Consider the following 18,742-nt stretch of genomic DNA (forward strand, 5'->3'; position numbering starts at 1 on the left):
TGCTATTCTGCATTTACAAGCACCTGACATGCCTCTTGTAAAAAATTAAATAAAAAAACCACTCAAAACAAAACACATTTAAAGTGATACTGTCCTTTTAAAGCCCAACTAGTTCTTTTTGTGCCTTATTTCTGATTCTGATCAGCAGCATTCTCTGCGTATGTATGTATATGGTATGACCCCTTCTGTTATTTACAAGCAGAAATAAACTGTGAAAAAGTTTGGATTTAGTACTTTCTGAACTGGTCACAGCAGAGTAAGCTCAGATGGCTAGTCGAACAGAACATCCTTAGGGAGACAGAGCCACCCCAGAGGCTTTGTGGGCAGAAAATCTTTAGGCAAAGTGATTCATCATGTGTGGCAAGATGACTGTGACATCTAAAGATTCTTGCCTGGAGCAGCATGGTACATGCTATAAGGGATCAAGCGTTCTGAAAAGCATCCATGCACATCTTAGAAGCTTCAGTAAAAAAAGTTCATGTTTTAAGTAACAGAATACTGGCTACTAAAAAATTGCGTATGTGAATTTGCGTCTTGTAGTGGAAAACTATGAAGTCCCCCTTCAGCTTGTCTGAACCTATGCTTTTGGCCTAACATAGAAACAGGCAAGATTTTACTAATTTTGCATTCCAACCTCACTCCTTCAGAGTCTAAACAAAGGATGTTTTAACATCTGGCTCATAATCCTTCCTCCAACGTAAGCAAGCCATAGCCTTGCAGGCTTATTTAGAAGTTGGCCATCAATAAATGATTATTTTTCCCACTTTAAAACATATTTTCCCATAATGGCTTTAATTATCCTCTTGTCTATTCACCATAACTTCTAGCTCTTCTAACAGAAAATTAAAGAATGCATTGCTACACCTCCACCGCAATAGGAGTACAAACAGGTTTGATCTTCCAAATAGAGTGCAGAGTAATCTGTCCTGTGCAGGACGATACTGTGCCCTACAGCACCCCTGGTCAGGATCTGCACTTAAAGGCCACTTAGAAGATAGGAGTTTTGAATGTACAAATGTCTCACAAACAAGCAAAAAGACCCACACTGGAATAAAGACGCCTCTACCATGGTATCCCACTAATAGCACTGGCCAGTAACAGGTGCACAGAGAAAGAACCACAAAACCCCAGAGCTAATGCGAAGAATGATACGCTCCAAATTTCAACGGTCATGTGTTATAGCCAACTAAGTACCATGCTATAAGCAACAACAGAGTGTAATCAGATGCAAAACTTATTTTCTTTACCTTTAAGTCAAAGGAAATTAGAAGAAAATATACCTACAAAGAGCAACACATCTGCACAAACCCAGAAAAAAACGGCCTTTCTTAAAACAGTCCAAAAAAAAAAAGTCAACAGACCAAGGAAGACAGACAAGCCAGGTAAAGACAGGAAAAATCCCAGGGTGCAGATGAGTGTGAGCCTGATGGAAGTGCTCAGGTGGAACAGTGGACTGATCCAGATGGGTGCATTCGAGGGACAAAAATACAAGTTTAACCGCCCAGTAAAACTACAGTAAAATTATACTCTATAGATTTGAGGACAGATAATCCTCTTGCCAGTTCTAGTGGAAATTAAAGTTTACATTATTTTCTACCTCTGATTTTTTAGCAATTTTTGAAGGAAATGAACTGGACCAATGACACACTATTTGTGTTGCATTAACAAAGAAGAAAGCAACATAAATGTATCACCAAGAAAATAGCAGAGATCAGATAGAAGGGCAGTGCCAATTTTAAAAACATAGTATTCAGTTCAATAGCAGTGTTGAGGTTGATTATCAGGGGAATAATGACGCTTAAAAGCACAGGTTAAAAAATGAAAAAAATTACTAGGGCCTGGGTAACATTTTCTCCTGATGAATCACTGCCTTTCAATTTGGTGTTTTATTTCACACTGGTTTACTGGCATTTGCACTATGTCTCTATTATGAGACCAAACTGTATCTATGCTGAGGGAAGAGGGGGAGGCACCCAAAACAGAAACTCGGAGGAACATGATCAACAGGGAAGCTTGCCTCCTTCGTACTGCAGTGTCCACCAAGCACGACAGAGCCAGCTAAAGCCAGTACCTGGAGATCAAGACATTTGTGTTCCACATTTTCTGCTATGTAGGTAAAACGAGAGAAATCAACACAGAAAATCCTCTATATTTAAAAAAAAATCGTTCTTTACCTTTACTCAGTTCTAAATATCTTGCTGGCAGCCCGCTGTTTATTGTGTATACGTATGCAAACTATCCTACATAAAATGGTTACCAACTGGAGAAACACATAGGCTTTTTCCTTATGCCAGCAAGCCATATTCCTCTTCATAGTCTGCAACTGTGCCACTGAACCAACAAACCCCAGCAGTATTCCTCTTCTGACCCCTCTTCCTTCACCTGCCCCCCGCCCCCCCACCCCACCCCCCCCAAAAAAAAATACTGAAGAAAGAAAGAGGTTTATATTTCATTCAACAGCTTTACAAGGTTGTTTGGTTTTTTTAAACGATGTACCTTTTGAACTACATTTCTAGGAAGATACATTCCTAATGTAACAGCAAAAATATAAATTAAATAAGAAATATACACATATACTGGACAAAAATATTCAATGTAATTGTGCATAGGGCTTAGTGCCAGATAGCTGTCAAACAAAGGAACAAAATCATACAGTTGTTTGGCACTCAAGGCTGAAATCATTGTGAAACATGTACTGTTTATAAATTGTCATTGATGAATAAAAGGAGCGAACAAAAAAAATTAAAGGAAACGCAGCCAAGCACCAGAAAGACAAGCCAATCATCACTCCTCCTCCCACCACTCACAGTAATCAAACAAAACAAAATAACCTCCAAGACCCCCAGCATACTGGGCAAGAACAACGTAGCGGTGCAAGGTAACTGAGCATTGCATGAACAAGTGATTTCAGATTGTGCTCTCGTAGTTCACCTCAAAGTACCCAGAAAAGGGATAGATTCAGACACCTGAAAAAAACGGTACTTTGATTTCTCAGCTTCGTTATTTATAAAGTAATATTTTAAACACCAGCTATGTTAGTGACATTTATCTTAAGCTTAAAAATATCAATCCCAGAAGATGTAAAGAAAAATTGTTTCAGCAAAGGCAAAATATATTAGAAGATCTTTCACCACAGAACATAGTGTTGCTGAAAAAAAATACCACATCACCTGTCATTGAGAAGAAAGATTTAATTCACATCAGGTGAAAGGATGACACTTCTCTAACTACAAACAGAATTGTATCCTGGAAAATAAGTCAGAGCTCAGTTGCTGATCTTGCACAGCGGTACAAATTTCAGTATCTTTCAAACCTGAAGCTGTATAATAATGCAACACATCTACATGGAAACAAAATCACCTCTAAATTTAAAGAAAAAAAACTTGTAAATATATAAAAAAAAACTTTTTTGACTGATAAGTAGAATATTAAGGTGTGCTAAATGCCATATGTACAACACACATATGACCTTCTGTAGACTCCCCTGAAGTTAGGGTGACCCAGTCAGAAGATTCACTACATTTCACAAGGCCATGCAACTTGTAAAATAGGTAAGGCATATTTAAGAAATACGGTGCTGTAAGGAATTAATTTTTGTAAATCTCTATTCAAGCAGGTCAATCAGACTGCAGTTTAAGTTGGGAAGTACCTCAAGATTCCAAATAAATATATAAATACATTAAGTCTGAGGTGACAGCTTGTAATGAACTAGCAGTATGTGAAACAAATAAATGTCATTAGAAAGAAATTAATCCAGTCAGAAATGGAAGTGTTATTTAACACAGCAAAATAGTAAGGCAAAATTCACTTTGCTCCTATGATGCAGAAAATGTACCTAAAACTGCAGTACCCTGATAAAGTCTACAAGTACACTCTTTCCTTTCTTACAGACCTTTTTTTTTTAAACTTGATATGAATTTATTTATGATACAGCGATGCACTTAGGTACTCAGTGCAGACCCCAGGGATCACCCCTGAAGCTTCCAAGACTGCTAACAAGTCACACATTAGTCTCAAGACTTCTGCTTTCTATGTCCCATTGTATAAGAGGAAGAAATTGCAAGATGCCTTATTTGTGTTGCATTCGTGCCTAAAGTGCCAGGCTTATAGTAGAGGTTCCTATCACGCTGGCAAGTAAACTAAAATTTCGTTACAGACATTGTGACAATAGTACTGATTTTGCATGTGGTCTGGGCAATCCCAAATTGAATTTACACATTTTACATTTACACATTACATATTTTGGTGCGCTTGGTTCCTAGCTACCTCAAAGGCTCATGGCCAGACCTCAGCAGTTTTAGGATAAAACCATAAAATGAGCCTCAACTTATTTCACTATTAACTACTGTGCTTCTTCCCCATTCCCATTTCAATGAACCTTTTTTTATTTCACCACTGAACTTAAGGCAATTGCTTTCTTTAAAGGAATCAGTAGCAGTAATCCCAAATACTGCCAGTTTCTTTAATCCCGTACATAACACATCACATAAAATGACCTATCAACTCTCTCATTTCATCTTCAGACGCGACACCCCAGTGAGTGTCTTCCAAAAAAACACCAGTCAAACAGCACCCTCCCTCCACCAAATGCCACCCTGGCGAAACTTCTACACATAAGGATAACAAGGTTTCTGTTTCTTAAAGTGACCCTCCATCCGGATGCCTAAGAAATAACTCCTCAGAATTTTCAGCTGACTTCCCAACGTACATATATGCGTTAGTGACAGAAGCTGAGCGCCCATCTGAAAGCCACAGTACTGTTAGCCTTCAGAAAAGCATAAAGAGGGCAGCAACCAAGAAAGCCTTGCAAATAAAGTAAGATACTACCATCGCTTAATAAGAGCAAGTCGCAATTCTCCAGTCTTCGGCACATTTCTGTTGCATGAGAATCTTTCACCTACTTTTCAGAAACAAAACTTCGGTGCAATACTGGAATGAAGTGAAAGCGTCCAGACTTTATTTTCAAATTCAATTTTAAAAAAATATTGTTTTCTTTTGACGATACTTGTTCCATTAATCCACTATATATCTGAAGTATTGCACACCTACACACTACACCTTAAAACTCTAGGGAAGCTGTAGCGGCCACTCAGGCAACTCACAAAACCAATAGTATTAGAGGTCCAACACCTTCATGCACCTAAAAAATAAAACTACATCTTTTATAGGCTTGCTCATTCAATGTCATCTGGTTTACTTTCCCCTCTGAGGTGTCTGTGTTTCTAAACAAAGTCGGGTTTCCAGCAGCAACAAACATTTAACTCACTAAAACCCAATCTCTAAAGAAAACTATTAACAACTTCAAATCATATTAATGCAAATACTATAATGCCCCAAATCACAAAAGCCACTTGTTTTGGCATGAGCAGCCTAGTTAGAACATTTTGGTTGATCAGTTCAGAATTTAATCACTAGATACAGGCTGCTGCATTTATTAAAAACTGGACTGCTAGCAACTGACAGGCTACAGTTACATGCACGCAAGAATGAAAAAAAAAAAAATGGAATTAAATAGAGATTAAATAAATGATTTTTTATGCACCTGGCGATAAGCAAACATCTTTATTGCAAAACAAAGACAAGCCATGAAAAATTACAAAATTATCTTTTAATCACCAGTGAGCTTTCTACAGTCTCCTATTTGAACAGGATAATAGTTATTATGTAGATCCCTGAGCAACTGCTTCATGGGAAGTTACATCACCAGTATGGGAGAGATTCACCTCCTCCTCCCTTCTCCCTGGAAAGAAGCTTGGCGCCTTCAGACAGACTGAAATTTAAAATCCTACAGCTTCACCCAGCTGATCCCATCCACTGGAACGCATCTACAAGTGCCCAGGGATGGCAGGAACCACAGGAGAGAAATATGCCCTTTCAGCATTTCATGCACTGATGAGCCTTGCAACAGATAAACATACCCTACAGCAGCTAAACTGACATGTTATAACAATGAGGAAGCGCAAGACTTAAAAATTTCATCAGATTACTATTTATGCCCCTTTTCAAAGGCAGAATACACTGTGAATAAATCAACGCTCAAACATATCAGAGTGCATTAACCAAAAAACAAGCTTTGCAGAACAAATTTTATCAGAAGTAAAATATTCCCAAATTCAAAAGCCGCAGACTCGCACATTTAAATCCCCGGACTGGCAATTCAGAAGCACTTAGTACGACAAAAAACTCTAGGTTTAAGTGCGAGACCTTTTTGTAGCAGGCAAGTTTTCATCTTCCTCCACACAATGAACACTGGGTCCTGTTTGTTCTCCCCTTAGCACAGCGCAGGGCAACGCTCCTGCCTGTGGGCCACCAGCCCCACTTACGGGATGGTACCTGCGCACTGGGAGCATCCAGTGAGAAGGTTACTAGCAGCTCTTCCTTGTACAATGTGCAATCACACAGCATGACGGATTTTCAGGGAAACATGTCTTCACTTTCTTACTTGCCAGAAAGGAAACTTTTCTTTCCTCGAACTGCAGCGCTGCAGACTAAGTTTGAGAACAGCTCCGAGATGGTGAAAATCATCTAAAGTTGTACAATGCTACCCAGGCTCGTTACCGGCGAGCTGCCTCAGTGCTCCAGCATACTGGTGGATGGCCGACAGGGCAAGAGGAAGGCTGCCCGCTCCTCACCCCGGTGAGCCCCCTGCCAGCGCGCAGCTGCGGCCCCGCACCTACCTGGCAGACCCGCACCTGAGCACCACCTGAGGAGGGCTGTCAGCGCCCCTCCGCCAGCTGCTGGCTAGCCAGAGGATGGAGGTCTCAAGGGGGAGAGAGCACAAGCAGACACCTGCTACAGCATAACATTACACAAAGGACACAAGCCCGCTGCCGCCCCCCCCCCCCCCCCCCCCCCCCCCCCCCCGCATTTGTAGCGAGCCTTGAGGTATTACTGTATTTAAAGAAATGTTAGGAAAGCCATTTGAAATATTACTGTAAACAGAAGGGAAAACCAAGCTTAACACACACTCTTGTGAGCGAAAACCCAAGGGTAAAAATGCCCTGCACTTAGCGCTTTCACTAAATGACTGTGTAATTTAATTTCCCAGAAACCCATTAGCTTTCACAAAAGGAAAATGAAGAGCAGATGAGAGCAATTCTTTGGTGTGAGTGGAATTTATTTATTGTAATACCTGGGGGGGGGGGGGGGGGGGGGGGGCGCGCGGGCGGGCAGAAATCAGAAACTGTTCCAACAGACACAAAACATCATGACTCCAGAAAGCTTCATGCTACCGATCGACAGCCCTGAGGTTTTACAGATACCGCTAAGAAGAGCCTGCCTCTGCTCAATACACCACACCACAGCCAGGACACAGCCACACGCAGAAACACCCCAGGACAAAAGGATTGCTAGCATTTAAAACAAAACAAAAATAAATTAAAAAAAAAAAAGAGGACCTCCATTTATTTACGGATATTTTAGGTGTGCGTATATGAAGCAAGTGATACACAATTATCTGGAAAACAGGAAGAAATCATTAAAACTTAACTGAACACATTACTCTGGGTTTGAAATTTTCATTAAAACCCCAAAATACTACAAACTTCACATCAGGATTTTAGCGAATCTATAATATTTTATATAAACAGCGTCAATCTAGCAATTAAGCACAGCGACACGCCCCAAAAGGAAAACAAACATTCTCAGAAGGAAATTTAAATGTATGTCTTCCATTTGCCAGATTTATTATATGCAATGATTTGGAAAAAAATATTTTTTTAAAAAAAGAAACATAAGCCTACCTGAAACAACAAAACATGAAACTTCACTGGGATGAAGGAATCTCAACACTCACTTTGGGAAAAGTAGCCATGATGTATTACATACAGATGAGTCAGTGTCTTGATCTTTTTAGCTTTAATAATCAAAACGATAAGCAATTCAATAAAATGTAAGCATAATGCTGTGAAACTGCATGATGCCAGTTACTGTAAAGTGAATTTCAAGGAACTTTTCCAGCATGGGAAGTTTACAATCTATGGATTGTGCTGGACCCCTGTCTTAGGAGGAGACCGGTACCCCTAAGTATCATAACTGTGGATGATTCAGACTTGCATCTTTTATGCTCAGAAAAGTTTTTCTGAAGTCTTAACCTACAATAATATTTGACACAATCATGCACTATGGGAAGCTTATTAGTTATCCTTTTACAATTTTCCTTCAACTTACTGCCCTGCTCCTGTAAAATGAGATAAACTGAAGCACTTGTCATAATCTTTGTTGTACCTCTATTTTGTCATTTTCTTATTTTAACATTCTTCTCTGTCTTCCTAATGAATTCTCTGAAAGATACAAAATATTCTGTCCCCACCATTCTCCAAGTTAATACCAATGTAACTGCATATAAGTTCTTTCAGATCAATCTTGCAATTACTCATGTCTCTGGAGATCATTTCCATTGTGATGTCTATTTTATTCCGTGTGTTAAATTAGTAACGACTATTATTTTGGACAAACACAAGCTCTGCCAACTCACTACTTGCATCTGCCCTCTCCCTTACTAAAGGTAATTAAAACAAGATTCCTAGTAAAAACTATAATGGCATCATTCATAATATTTGCCACATTCATAACTACTTACCCTTGCTTACTTCCTACTATTGCCTCCACCATCATAAGATCATTTAATAAGCTCTACTTCTTTGATTCGAAAACTCTTACTGAAGGGCTACTGAAGAAGAAAACTAGCAGTTTTCATGAAGATTAGTTAAGATTCTTAACTGAGAAATAATTCAGATGCATGCCTTTTTTAAATTGTATTTTTAAGTTCAAAAGCCTCTCCTTTTACCAAGAATAACCCTTCCCAAATTATGATTTAAAAGGCTTGTGTCACCTGTTTGATAACAATATCAACACTGGAAAGCTTACAGAGAGGCTTCAGCTATTTACCATGTTGCTTCAAAAAATGCCCCAATGTTCATCTTTAAAAACTCTTACCACTCTATCCAAGCCAACTGGTGTGCTTAACTTACTAGTCAAACAATAGATACTACAACAAAAATTACGTAGTAATTTCACTAGTTTGCAAGATGCACCGGCAGAAGCACAGCCATTCTTACAAACCTACACAATCAGGCAATCAAATCAATTAAGTGAACAGTAACTCTAAAATTAGAAGGTACCCTAATCCAGATATTGATCGCTTACTTCTATGATTGATCCACCAAATGAATCTTCAGTTTCACAGCAACTCAAAAGGCTACCTTTGAAAATTCATGGAATTAGGCTTCGAGCATCTCTCCGTTCCTGACGCCCTTGACTTCACACGGCAGTTTCTACCCAGCACATACCTATTAACCACTTGCTACACCAGTGCAAGACAGTTAAGCACTAACAGAGGGTAAAATAAATGGTATGTGTATATATATATGTAATCTACTTGCAAACCCTGTCTTGCAAAGCCTGATGACAAACCACCCAAGTGATTGAAGCACGTCAAGTACTACCAACATTAAAGGAAGCCACACTGCAAAAAAAACCCAAAATGTATTACTCTGCTTTCGCCTATTTTTTTCAGTCAGGGCAAGAATCAGGCTTACCATTCATATTCACAGTATAAATAGAGTACAAGAAACTATATTTTGATTAACACTTCGAATAATTTATAGCTCTACTCTAACAAGCGTCTACTCTTTCCCTTGTAAATACTGACTGATATGTGTCCTGACTTCCCTGCATTGTCAGGTCCCCTGTACTCTTAATGCTGGCCATAAGAAAACATCATGGCCATACCTAGCATGAAGCAGAAGTTGGTTTGTTAGGAAGAGGAGCATAGTCACCACCTCACTAGGATACTAACAGAGGTGAGTGCTACAACATCAACAGATGATGTGAAACAAACCAGTAACCACAACGCTGCAGTTGGTCTACTGGAGTTACTGAGCAGGTGAGGTCAGGAATCATCAAAACGTTTGGGTTGGAAGAGACCTTAAAGATCACCTAGTTCCAACCCCCCTGCCTCCCCTGCCATGGGCAGGGACCCCTCCCATCAGCCCAGGCCTGCCCCCAGCCCCATCCAGCCTGGCCTTGGGCACTGCCAGGGATGGGGCACCCACAGCTGCTCTGGGCAGCCTGGGCCAGTGCTTCACCACCCTCACAGTGAAGAATTTCTTCCCAATATCTAATTAAATCTCACCTTTTTTAGTTAAAAACTATTACCCCTTGTCCCCTCTACTAAAAAGTCTGTCCACATCTTTCTTACAAGCCCCCTTAAAAAGATGCAAATTACCTAAAATCCTCCATTCCCACACATTCAGAGTTTCTGATTCTGACAGTTTCCAGTTACCTTGGTTGACAGGTCTTCAAATCCTGTGGCTACCTCAGGAACATTCAGAGCTCTACGATTTAACCCAATTAAACTGTAAAGCAACTAGTTAAAGAAACAATGAGAAAATAAGGAAGTATACTTGAAAGTAAACTTGGAAGAATGATATCTCTCTCTCTACTCCAGGGATCGACTGTAACATGGCAAGCTTATGTTCAACTGCCATGTTTTCACTCACTATTGACTAAATTTTTTAAATTACTTTTTATCATGTATAAGCTTGGGCAGTACACAGATGATGAACATTGAGCGCAAGAGCCTTGCCTTTATCCTTTCTGCCTCTTGTGGAAAGACAGACACACAAAATAAATTAAGTCACCCACTTCAAATTTTCAAGATGGACCAACAAAAACCCCTTTAGGCTATATTCAAGAAAGATCTGCTTGCTTTCTTCCTGGTAAGCAGCAGTGGAAAAGCTCAGTAGAACAAAGTCCAGGGAACAGCACAACAGAAGACACAATACCACATGCTTGAAGAGTCCTAGCAAAAACTGACCTCTACTTGCAAGTGCAGAGCACTAAAAAGCAGCATAATTACAGAGAAAAGAATCTCATATCCTGTGAATAGTTTTCTAGAATGTAATTAAAACAGAAAGTGTTGAATAAGCAAAGATTATCAAGTCTAAATGGAGTTACAATACCACCAATATATCTTAGCCTGATTTTTCTACATATCTCTATGGATACCAACAGACTATGCTGGTGCCAAGAGGATTCAGTGGTTTTACTTAAAATACAAGCAACGGCCCGTCTTTTTTTATACTAACAAATCAACAGGATAATTCTGGAATTCATTAGTGAAGAACACTAACCAATCCAACATAATAGCTTTACTTCCTCTGCAAAACACTTCAAAAAAATATCTAAATGAATATGGAAATGCATCTTTCTGTGGCAAATTGTTCATTATTGAATCATTATCAACTCTTGTTAGACAAAATTTTTCTCTTTTGCAACGTACAAGATCATTAAAATGTTTGAGAGCTCCATCATGAAAGACAGTGGCACTTTATAATCCACTATCTCTTCAGGCAAATATGCTTACAGCTGAGCACAATACACAAAATAACAACATACCCTTGACACACAATTCTTTCTTTTAATGGTGCTTTTAAGTGTTGACAGCAATGGTGCAATATGTTGTTGCTCTTTTTTATTTTTTTAAGTACTTTTTAACTATTTCAGAGATGTATTTCACTCACAATAAAATGCTGGGAAGGGATGCATCTCTCAGATCTTCAGCGTGGAACCCCAGATGCTCCATCGCTCCTATCAGCCTAGTGAGATCTTTCCTATAAGCTCATCAAGTTCATATTCTTAGCCTCCCTCTCCTTTGAACCCCTGAAGATCAGACTGATCAATCAATGCATTAAATATCATCTACAGAAACTTATAAAATGAATGTTTTCATTCTGTTTATGGGGACATGCCTACAATTTGATATCTACAAAAAATGTGTAACTTTTTTTTGGTCTAATGACTTAAGAAGAAACCTCATTTTCCTTTTCAACAATAAACAAAAACCCATAGGCACAGATAGTGGTACTGATAGAAGACTACTACTCAATGTTTTTATGTAGCTTTTATCATTCCTCTCTCCAAACTTCCAGCACTAACTTAAAATAATCTGCAAAAATTCATGACGCAAAAGTATGATATACAAAGCTGTATGCTATACTACAACATAAGTAAAATTAAAACAATTTTTTCTTATGACAAGCAAAAAACCACAGGTGGAATACTTTTAAAAGCATACTTTTAAAGTTTTGAGATGTACATTTCTTATACATGCTGAAAGCCTTCTATAATTCTTTGCTGCATATAGAAGGAAATTAAGTACCACTGCTTCAGCAAAATAAAATCCTTAAGAACTGTTAGCCATAAAGCATTACAATACTATTTCAGTTCACAGCTACTTTGGGTAAGTGGCTGACTCACGTACATCTTGCAATTAATTAATTCTTTAGAAAACAATCTCAATAGAGGATTCTTCTCAAATCTGTATTAACGAAGTAATTCTATTATGTCTAACAGAATCATCTAGACATCTCTTCAATAAAAATGAAAAACTAAGAAAATACAGTTGCACCAATTATTTTCTTCATATATTTTAAGGCATATATTGTAAATAAATTGGATGGCTCAATATAAAACCATGAACAAGTAGTTTGCCTTTGGTAATACCAATTTTTAAAAAACATCATGTATTTCTGTAAAATACAGCCAGTATCAGCTACAAAGCCTAAAGCCATTCCGTATGTGCTACTGATCAAAATACTGACAAAACAATTGAAGTAACTTGCATTTTTAGTCTCCTGTATTTACAAAAGGAGAGAACATACTTGCAATGGTATTGGGAGGAAGCTCTATTCTGCTTTATCAAAATAACTAAAGGAAACTACACGCTTTACTGTCCTCAGATACAAGTACCATTTACCAGCTGACTCGTACTCTCTGTAAACAAACACTACAGGGACAGTCATTTTAGTATTACATTTTTTCAGGTTCATATATGAAGGTTTAAACAAAATTCTGTTTTCAGCAGTAGCTGTGCTTTGTCTGCCTCCATTTCAGAGAAAACTGAAGTAGTAAACAAAGACTGAGCAAAGTAGAAAGATTTCCAAAAGAAATTGCAGACCACCAGGATTTGGATTTAGGTAATCCACTTAGATTACCATGGCTGTGTCTTAAAAGGACAATACTGAGATCACAAAATAGGTCATGTCTACAAGACATGCAAGTGAAACAATGTCAAATGTACAAATTCAGAACAGAGTCATCCGAAATTTTAAGACAGAAAAGAAATTTATTTTTTCCTGAGACCATGTATTGCCAAACAATAAATATTCTGAAATCAACATTTTAATGCTCCAAACTGGAACAGGGAGACGAGTTTCAAACAATGCCATCAATAGATTAATGTGTTTTAGGTAACACAAAAGTGCAGACAATAAAGAAAAAGCTTTTAATACCTAAGCCCACAACCTAATACACGTTTTGCTTGGTTTTTTTCCAGTTTCAAAAGCAGCAAACGTTGGACACCTGCAGGCCTGGAAACAATAACAGTATCTGCCCAGCAAAACAAGAGTTTGCATTTGTTTCTTAGAAGTGACAACACTTCTAATACCACAAGTATCAAAGAAATTAGCAAATTAAGAGGCAAGCCCTCAAATTATTATCTCAAGAAATGCCTGTAGTAAATTGTCAGGTAGTTCAGGAACTGATAGTGTTAGGAAAAAAAAGTATTTTTTTTTAAATACACAAGTTTAAAATTGCTGTAGATGTCTTCTCAGCAAAACTTAAGGAAAATTCACTTTAAAATAATTTAGTATTTACAAGAGAAATGTAAAAATTGAAACAAAATGTATCAGTTCCCAAGATCAAATTGAGAAAATCTAGGTGGTTCCTTCTTCTCAAAAGTCCTGGACAAGAGCCTTTATGAGGAAATCACCCAACATTAAAAAATTTCAATAGGAAAGTCAGTGTTGCTATGAGAAACAGAGCAACTTCCAGATGCTTGACATGTCAGGCCTAGACAAGGGAATGAAAAATGTCTCTTTCTGACCGAAGAGGCTTTGGGGGGATACTCGTAAAGAATTACCTACTTACCCATCAGATTTGAGTTCATGAAAGGTGTCGGGGACAATCCTTCATGGGGCCCTAATCGACTGTCATTCAAGTGATCACTGTAATGAGGACTGTCTGCAAAACCCTAGAGAAAAAAAAAAGACCAGAGTATTAAACAGATTATTTGGCAGCCCTGCTAATTGAGTGTAATGACACTTTCCTAATTAAATGTGCAGAGTCACAATTGGTCATTAATCACAAAAGTTGGCTTTCAGGTCTATCTGACAGAAATTACTCCCTGCCCACATTTTACTTTCTTCCCTTCTTTGATTTCTCCCCCATCAAAAAGGAACCACATAATTTCTTAATAATCTGTGTCCTCATGGACAATATTTCTAAAAGTTGAATAATAGTGAGATATTTTGATATTTTAATCCTCTTAGTGTTAAGTCACTAACCACAGAGTGTAAAATTCGTCTGAAGAACTTGCAACTGTTTTTTGCGTTGTGGTTTTCTTTTCCCCTTAAGGTTTCTGTTTGCATTAATAACAACACAGTAAAAGGGACAGGAAGAGTCACTGACATTAGGAAAAAATGTTAGTGCAAACGAGAAGAAGAAATTCCATTTCCCCTTGCAGCCTGCTATTAATGTACAGATTAACAGGCATTTTGACACTATCACATTACTGAACAGCACAGCTTGCTGACAAAAGGTTTACTTCCAAACGATGATTAAACAAACAACTCTGGCATCCGATTTGCAAACAAGCACTCAAACTGAAATACTGTTTTGCACTTTTCTAGCATTAGTACAGCCAACTTAGCAGGCCTTGAAATGACCCTTACCCAGCCAGGAAACACTGGCTTATTGAAAGTTTTCACCAAAGGTATTGAGAGACAGAAAACACAGAAGCCCTAGGATGCACAATATTATTTGATTAACCCAATTACTTAAAATTCTCTTTTGTACCTTTCAGAACGCCTTCAGCTTTTCCATATAAAGGTGGTAATACGATATTTATCAATCAGACTGATCAGATGTGCACTGAATCACTTATTCTGTACCAAAACATGACAGACCTGGCACTCAAAACTGCACCTCCTTTGTAGCCAAAGTTTTGAAAAACACTTTGTAAACTTTATCTTACAATTCCCTCTTATTTCCTTCTGTAAGTCTGGTAGAGAGAAATCAAAAGCTCAGGCCTAATTAGGGGTGGGGGGTGGGGGGGGTGGGGGGTGGAAATTGTTCACAGCTACCAGAAACCATCCGAAGTGCCCTGGGACTATAAAATCATCAATCACTGAACATGTATCATTTTTTTTCAGACTGCAGGCTCACGTTCAAGACAGCATTAATGGGGCTGAAACAGGCCTCACTATCTTTGCAGGCGTGCTGTCAGTTCTACCAGAGGGCTAGTAACTGAGGGGTAAATAACTGTCAGATCCCTACCGCTGCTTATGGATGCATGTCACAACTCTGGCTGCTATTCTGCTTTAAAAGTAATCTTCTGGGAGTCCCAACTCCCAAATGAATCTTTGGCTGACTTTATCTACTTAAGAATCGGCGATACACATGTGATAGGCATTCAGAAACAGTCTTAGTGACATTTACAACTTGGTTATGACCACAAGGGTGTCCTCTGGTAACCATGACCTAGCCCCGTCTGTCAGACAAGCAGCATGTAGCAGCAGCTGCCGAGGAAATGGAGTGGCTCCTAGCTAAGGTCACCACATGTGGTTTATTTTTATGCTGAAATGAAACAAAAAAGAAATTAAGTCTGCTGAATAAAGAAACAAAAAATTTGCAAAACTAGGACCAAAAAAAATAAAGCTTTTAAGTAGGTGGGTTCCTACTAGGTGCTCTGCTTGCACTCTTTATTGTGGTGGGAAAATAAAGTTTATTTATTTTCAAGCCTTTTTTCCTAAAACAATACTTCAACTATATTTTAATTTTTAAAGAAAAAAAAAACTCTGAAGGATGTTATCAGTGATAAACCAGAATCCATCTCAGACATTCAGAAAGTGATGTCTAGGTGAGCCCCAGAAACTGAAACGTTCAAGCGATCTTTATTTACAAAGTAAATAAATATATATATACTGAAAATATAACAGGAGTAAGACTGATTTCATACACAGTTACACATCATGCAACACAATCTACCTAATGCACAGGAGTAATACCACTTCTCCCCAAGTTAATATCACACATCCCCCCTCAAAATAGACGAACTGTAGAACTCTGTCAGTAGGTTACACAGCAAGGAATGTTCTCCCTTCTACTACCAGAATTCCTTCAAATAATCCTTTACATCATGTTCTTGTCATATACCCTCCCAGTTTCCCAGAATGCACTCACATCCAATTACCACAGCATCAAAGTTATGTTTCTACACCACTAGACAAATCAACTACTTCATCTGAAAAATGCTCCAAGAAATCCTCCGCAACACTGAAGCCATAGAAAACAGACCGTTTACTCTACAGGGGAAATGTGCTAGGGCATATGCAAACACTTCAGAGAGAATTGGGGGTTTTTTCTGTACTCCAGTTCCTAACTAAAATTGATTCTGTCAGGCATTTCTTCCTTTGTCACGCATTATAGAATTTACACTTGTGCAAAGCCTAACCTCTCTCAGCCTCCATCTACAGCGGACCTACGTAAAGAGGTCTTAAATCGTCCACCATCCTTGACACCAGTTATTCCGAATTTTAGTAATGAATTATGGATTATTAACTCAAACAGCAGAGTTTTGTTCGGGATTAGAAACCCCAGGCCATTCCCACATGTAACTCACACTAAATGAATACGAAGTAACTAGAAACACATGCAGTTTTAACAAACTTTTTTTGCACTTCACAAAAGCAAATTAAGCAAAATCAGAAGAGCTCTAAGGACAATCATTTAAATTACACAAAGTTATTTCAGAGCATTCTTCACTTTTAAGCTGTACTTCAAATAAAATTGCATCCCTGATACCATTCCTTGCTTTTACATCTGTATTGTTAACTTACACAATAAACAGCATAAATGTCTACCAGGAGGGGTTGTAATCAATCATAGATGAAAATCTTTACAAGCTTCCAATAGCTTCTGAAAAGCTACTGGAAGCTTCTAGTCATACAATCAAGGCTTAAAAATGTATTTAAGAAATACGATAGCGCAAATTGACAACATATGTTTACTGCTTACAGAATGCAGTCAAGAGCCTTGGAAAGTCTGTCTACACCACCAATAAAGGATAGCGGTTTATTAAAATGTACATCCCACCTGTGAGTGACAAAGAAAATACTATCACCTGGCATCTGAACTTAGCCCTCCTCACAAAAGCAAAAAAGGTGGAAGTGGGGATAAATTTCTATTACAGACCCCTGTCAAATTTATGTTTTAAAGAAGACCCAATAATATATACTGTCAAATTTCATTCCTTCTTTCTGAGAAAGGAAGGAAATTCCAGTTTACAGCAGTTTTGAAGACTACTATCCAAAAGGGAACTCACTCCATCATAGCAAGATTGATACAGGCTCCAAGCAGACGCAGGAGCTAATTAATTAGGCCAAAAGCTAATTTTTGGGAAGAACTTTTGGGAAGAACTCTTCAAGGATACATACCCTGAGCTGACTCTACTGGAACAGGCTGGGGATGTCATTCTTCAGACTACAAGTGGGCTTCCAAAGCCCTTGGGAGGATTGCTACCTACTGTTACCTGCGAGGCAGGTCTGACACAGAAAGGCTGGAAGGAGACACCCCATGCTGAGCACACATCCCCGTTTCTGCCACCTTTGCTCCCCAGCAAACACACCAGTGGATTAGCATGCCGAGGGCACTGTCTGAGTATTTAGCAACTGGCAAAAAGTCTGCAAAACAGGAGTTACTGGACAATATATTTTTTGCCTGTTTGAGCACCCTATTCTGAAGCAACTGCAGATAGCTCAGGGCATTTTTCTGTTTACAGAAAGAAAACTGGTTTTGAACATGGTTAGCTGCCATAGCTATAAACAGAAAACCATCTTGTTGGTTCCAACCTCTTACATAGCTACTACAAATGCAAGCTTTAGCCTTCCCGAAGGCAAGCAAAACTTTTCTTCCTATATTGTTATAGCCACAATAAAGTCTAATGGGGGCTAGCTGTTCCCTTCCAGCATTTTGTAACGTTGCCACTGCCCATTTTGCAACAGGCCTTTCCCTGGACTTTCAGTCTCACTGCATCTTTGTGATCAGAAAGATAGTCAAATACATCTACATGGAAAAGCAACAAGTGTTGTCTACTTACAGTACCTATCACAAAATGGAGCTGAAAAACTCTACTCATCAGTGCTGCAATTTAACTGAGCAGTGAAGGCACTCTCAACATTGAATGCTCTAACATTTTATTCATTTTTCAGGTATTTAATTGAATTAGAGTGATGTTCTCTAAGCATTCCAATAAATTAAGTCCATCAATATAAAAAAAAAACAAACAAACAACAGCTGCAATAGTTTTCATTTCTACCTCTTCTGGGTAAGATGCCCCAAGTGTCCAGGTGATTTAGGCTTTACCTGTATCAGGAAGATTTCCTGTGCACAGGTATGTTAACACAGCCAAACCAATTAAAACTCTGAGATTATTCACAAAACCATAAGTAGTTGCATACAGGACACCTGAAATTTATTGTACAGAATGTATTAGTCTATAAGACCTGGAAGAGGAAAGGGGGGGGGGGGGACCAACAGAGAAAACACACTCCTTAGTAGGCATGTTTATCCTACGAAACCCTAAGAGAAGGCCTGACACAATGAGTCAATGCCTCATTTTACAAAATAAAATGGTATTTTGCCTCCTAACATTCAATGTCTTTCAGTGACCATTAATGTT

At 38.5% G+C, this 18,742-nt stretch overlaps 1 protein-coding gene across 10 annotated transcripts in view; it reads right to left on the reverse strand.

The window, feature by feature from the left end:
* The window catches only part of TCF12 (transcription factor 12), a 173,912-nt gene that overhangs the window by 96,202 nt on the left and 58,968 nt on the right, over window positions 1-18,742 (reverse strand). For all 10 annotated transcript variants that reach the window (XM_055808569.1, XM_055808581.1, XM_055808552.1 and 7 more), the window contains exon 6: window positions 13,933-14,035. In XM_055808569.1, coding sequence (XP_055664544.1) covers window positions 13,933-14,035 — 103 coding nt within the window. The remainder of the gene's footprint in view (window positions 1-13,932; window positions 14,036-18,742) is intronic.

The sequence above is a fragment of the Falco peregrinus genome, chromosome 1 (assembly GCF_023634155.1).
Source record: "Falco peregrinus isolate bFalPer1 chromosome 1, bFalPer1.pri, whole genome shotgun sequence".
Classification (NCBI taxonomy): Eukaryota; Metazoa; Chordata; class Aves; order Falconiformes; family Falconidae; genus Falco; species Falco peregrinus.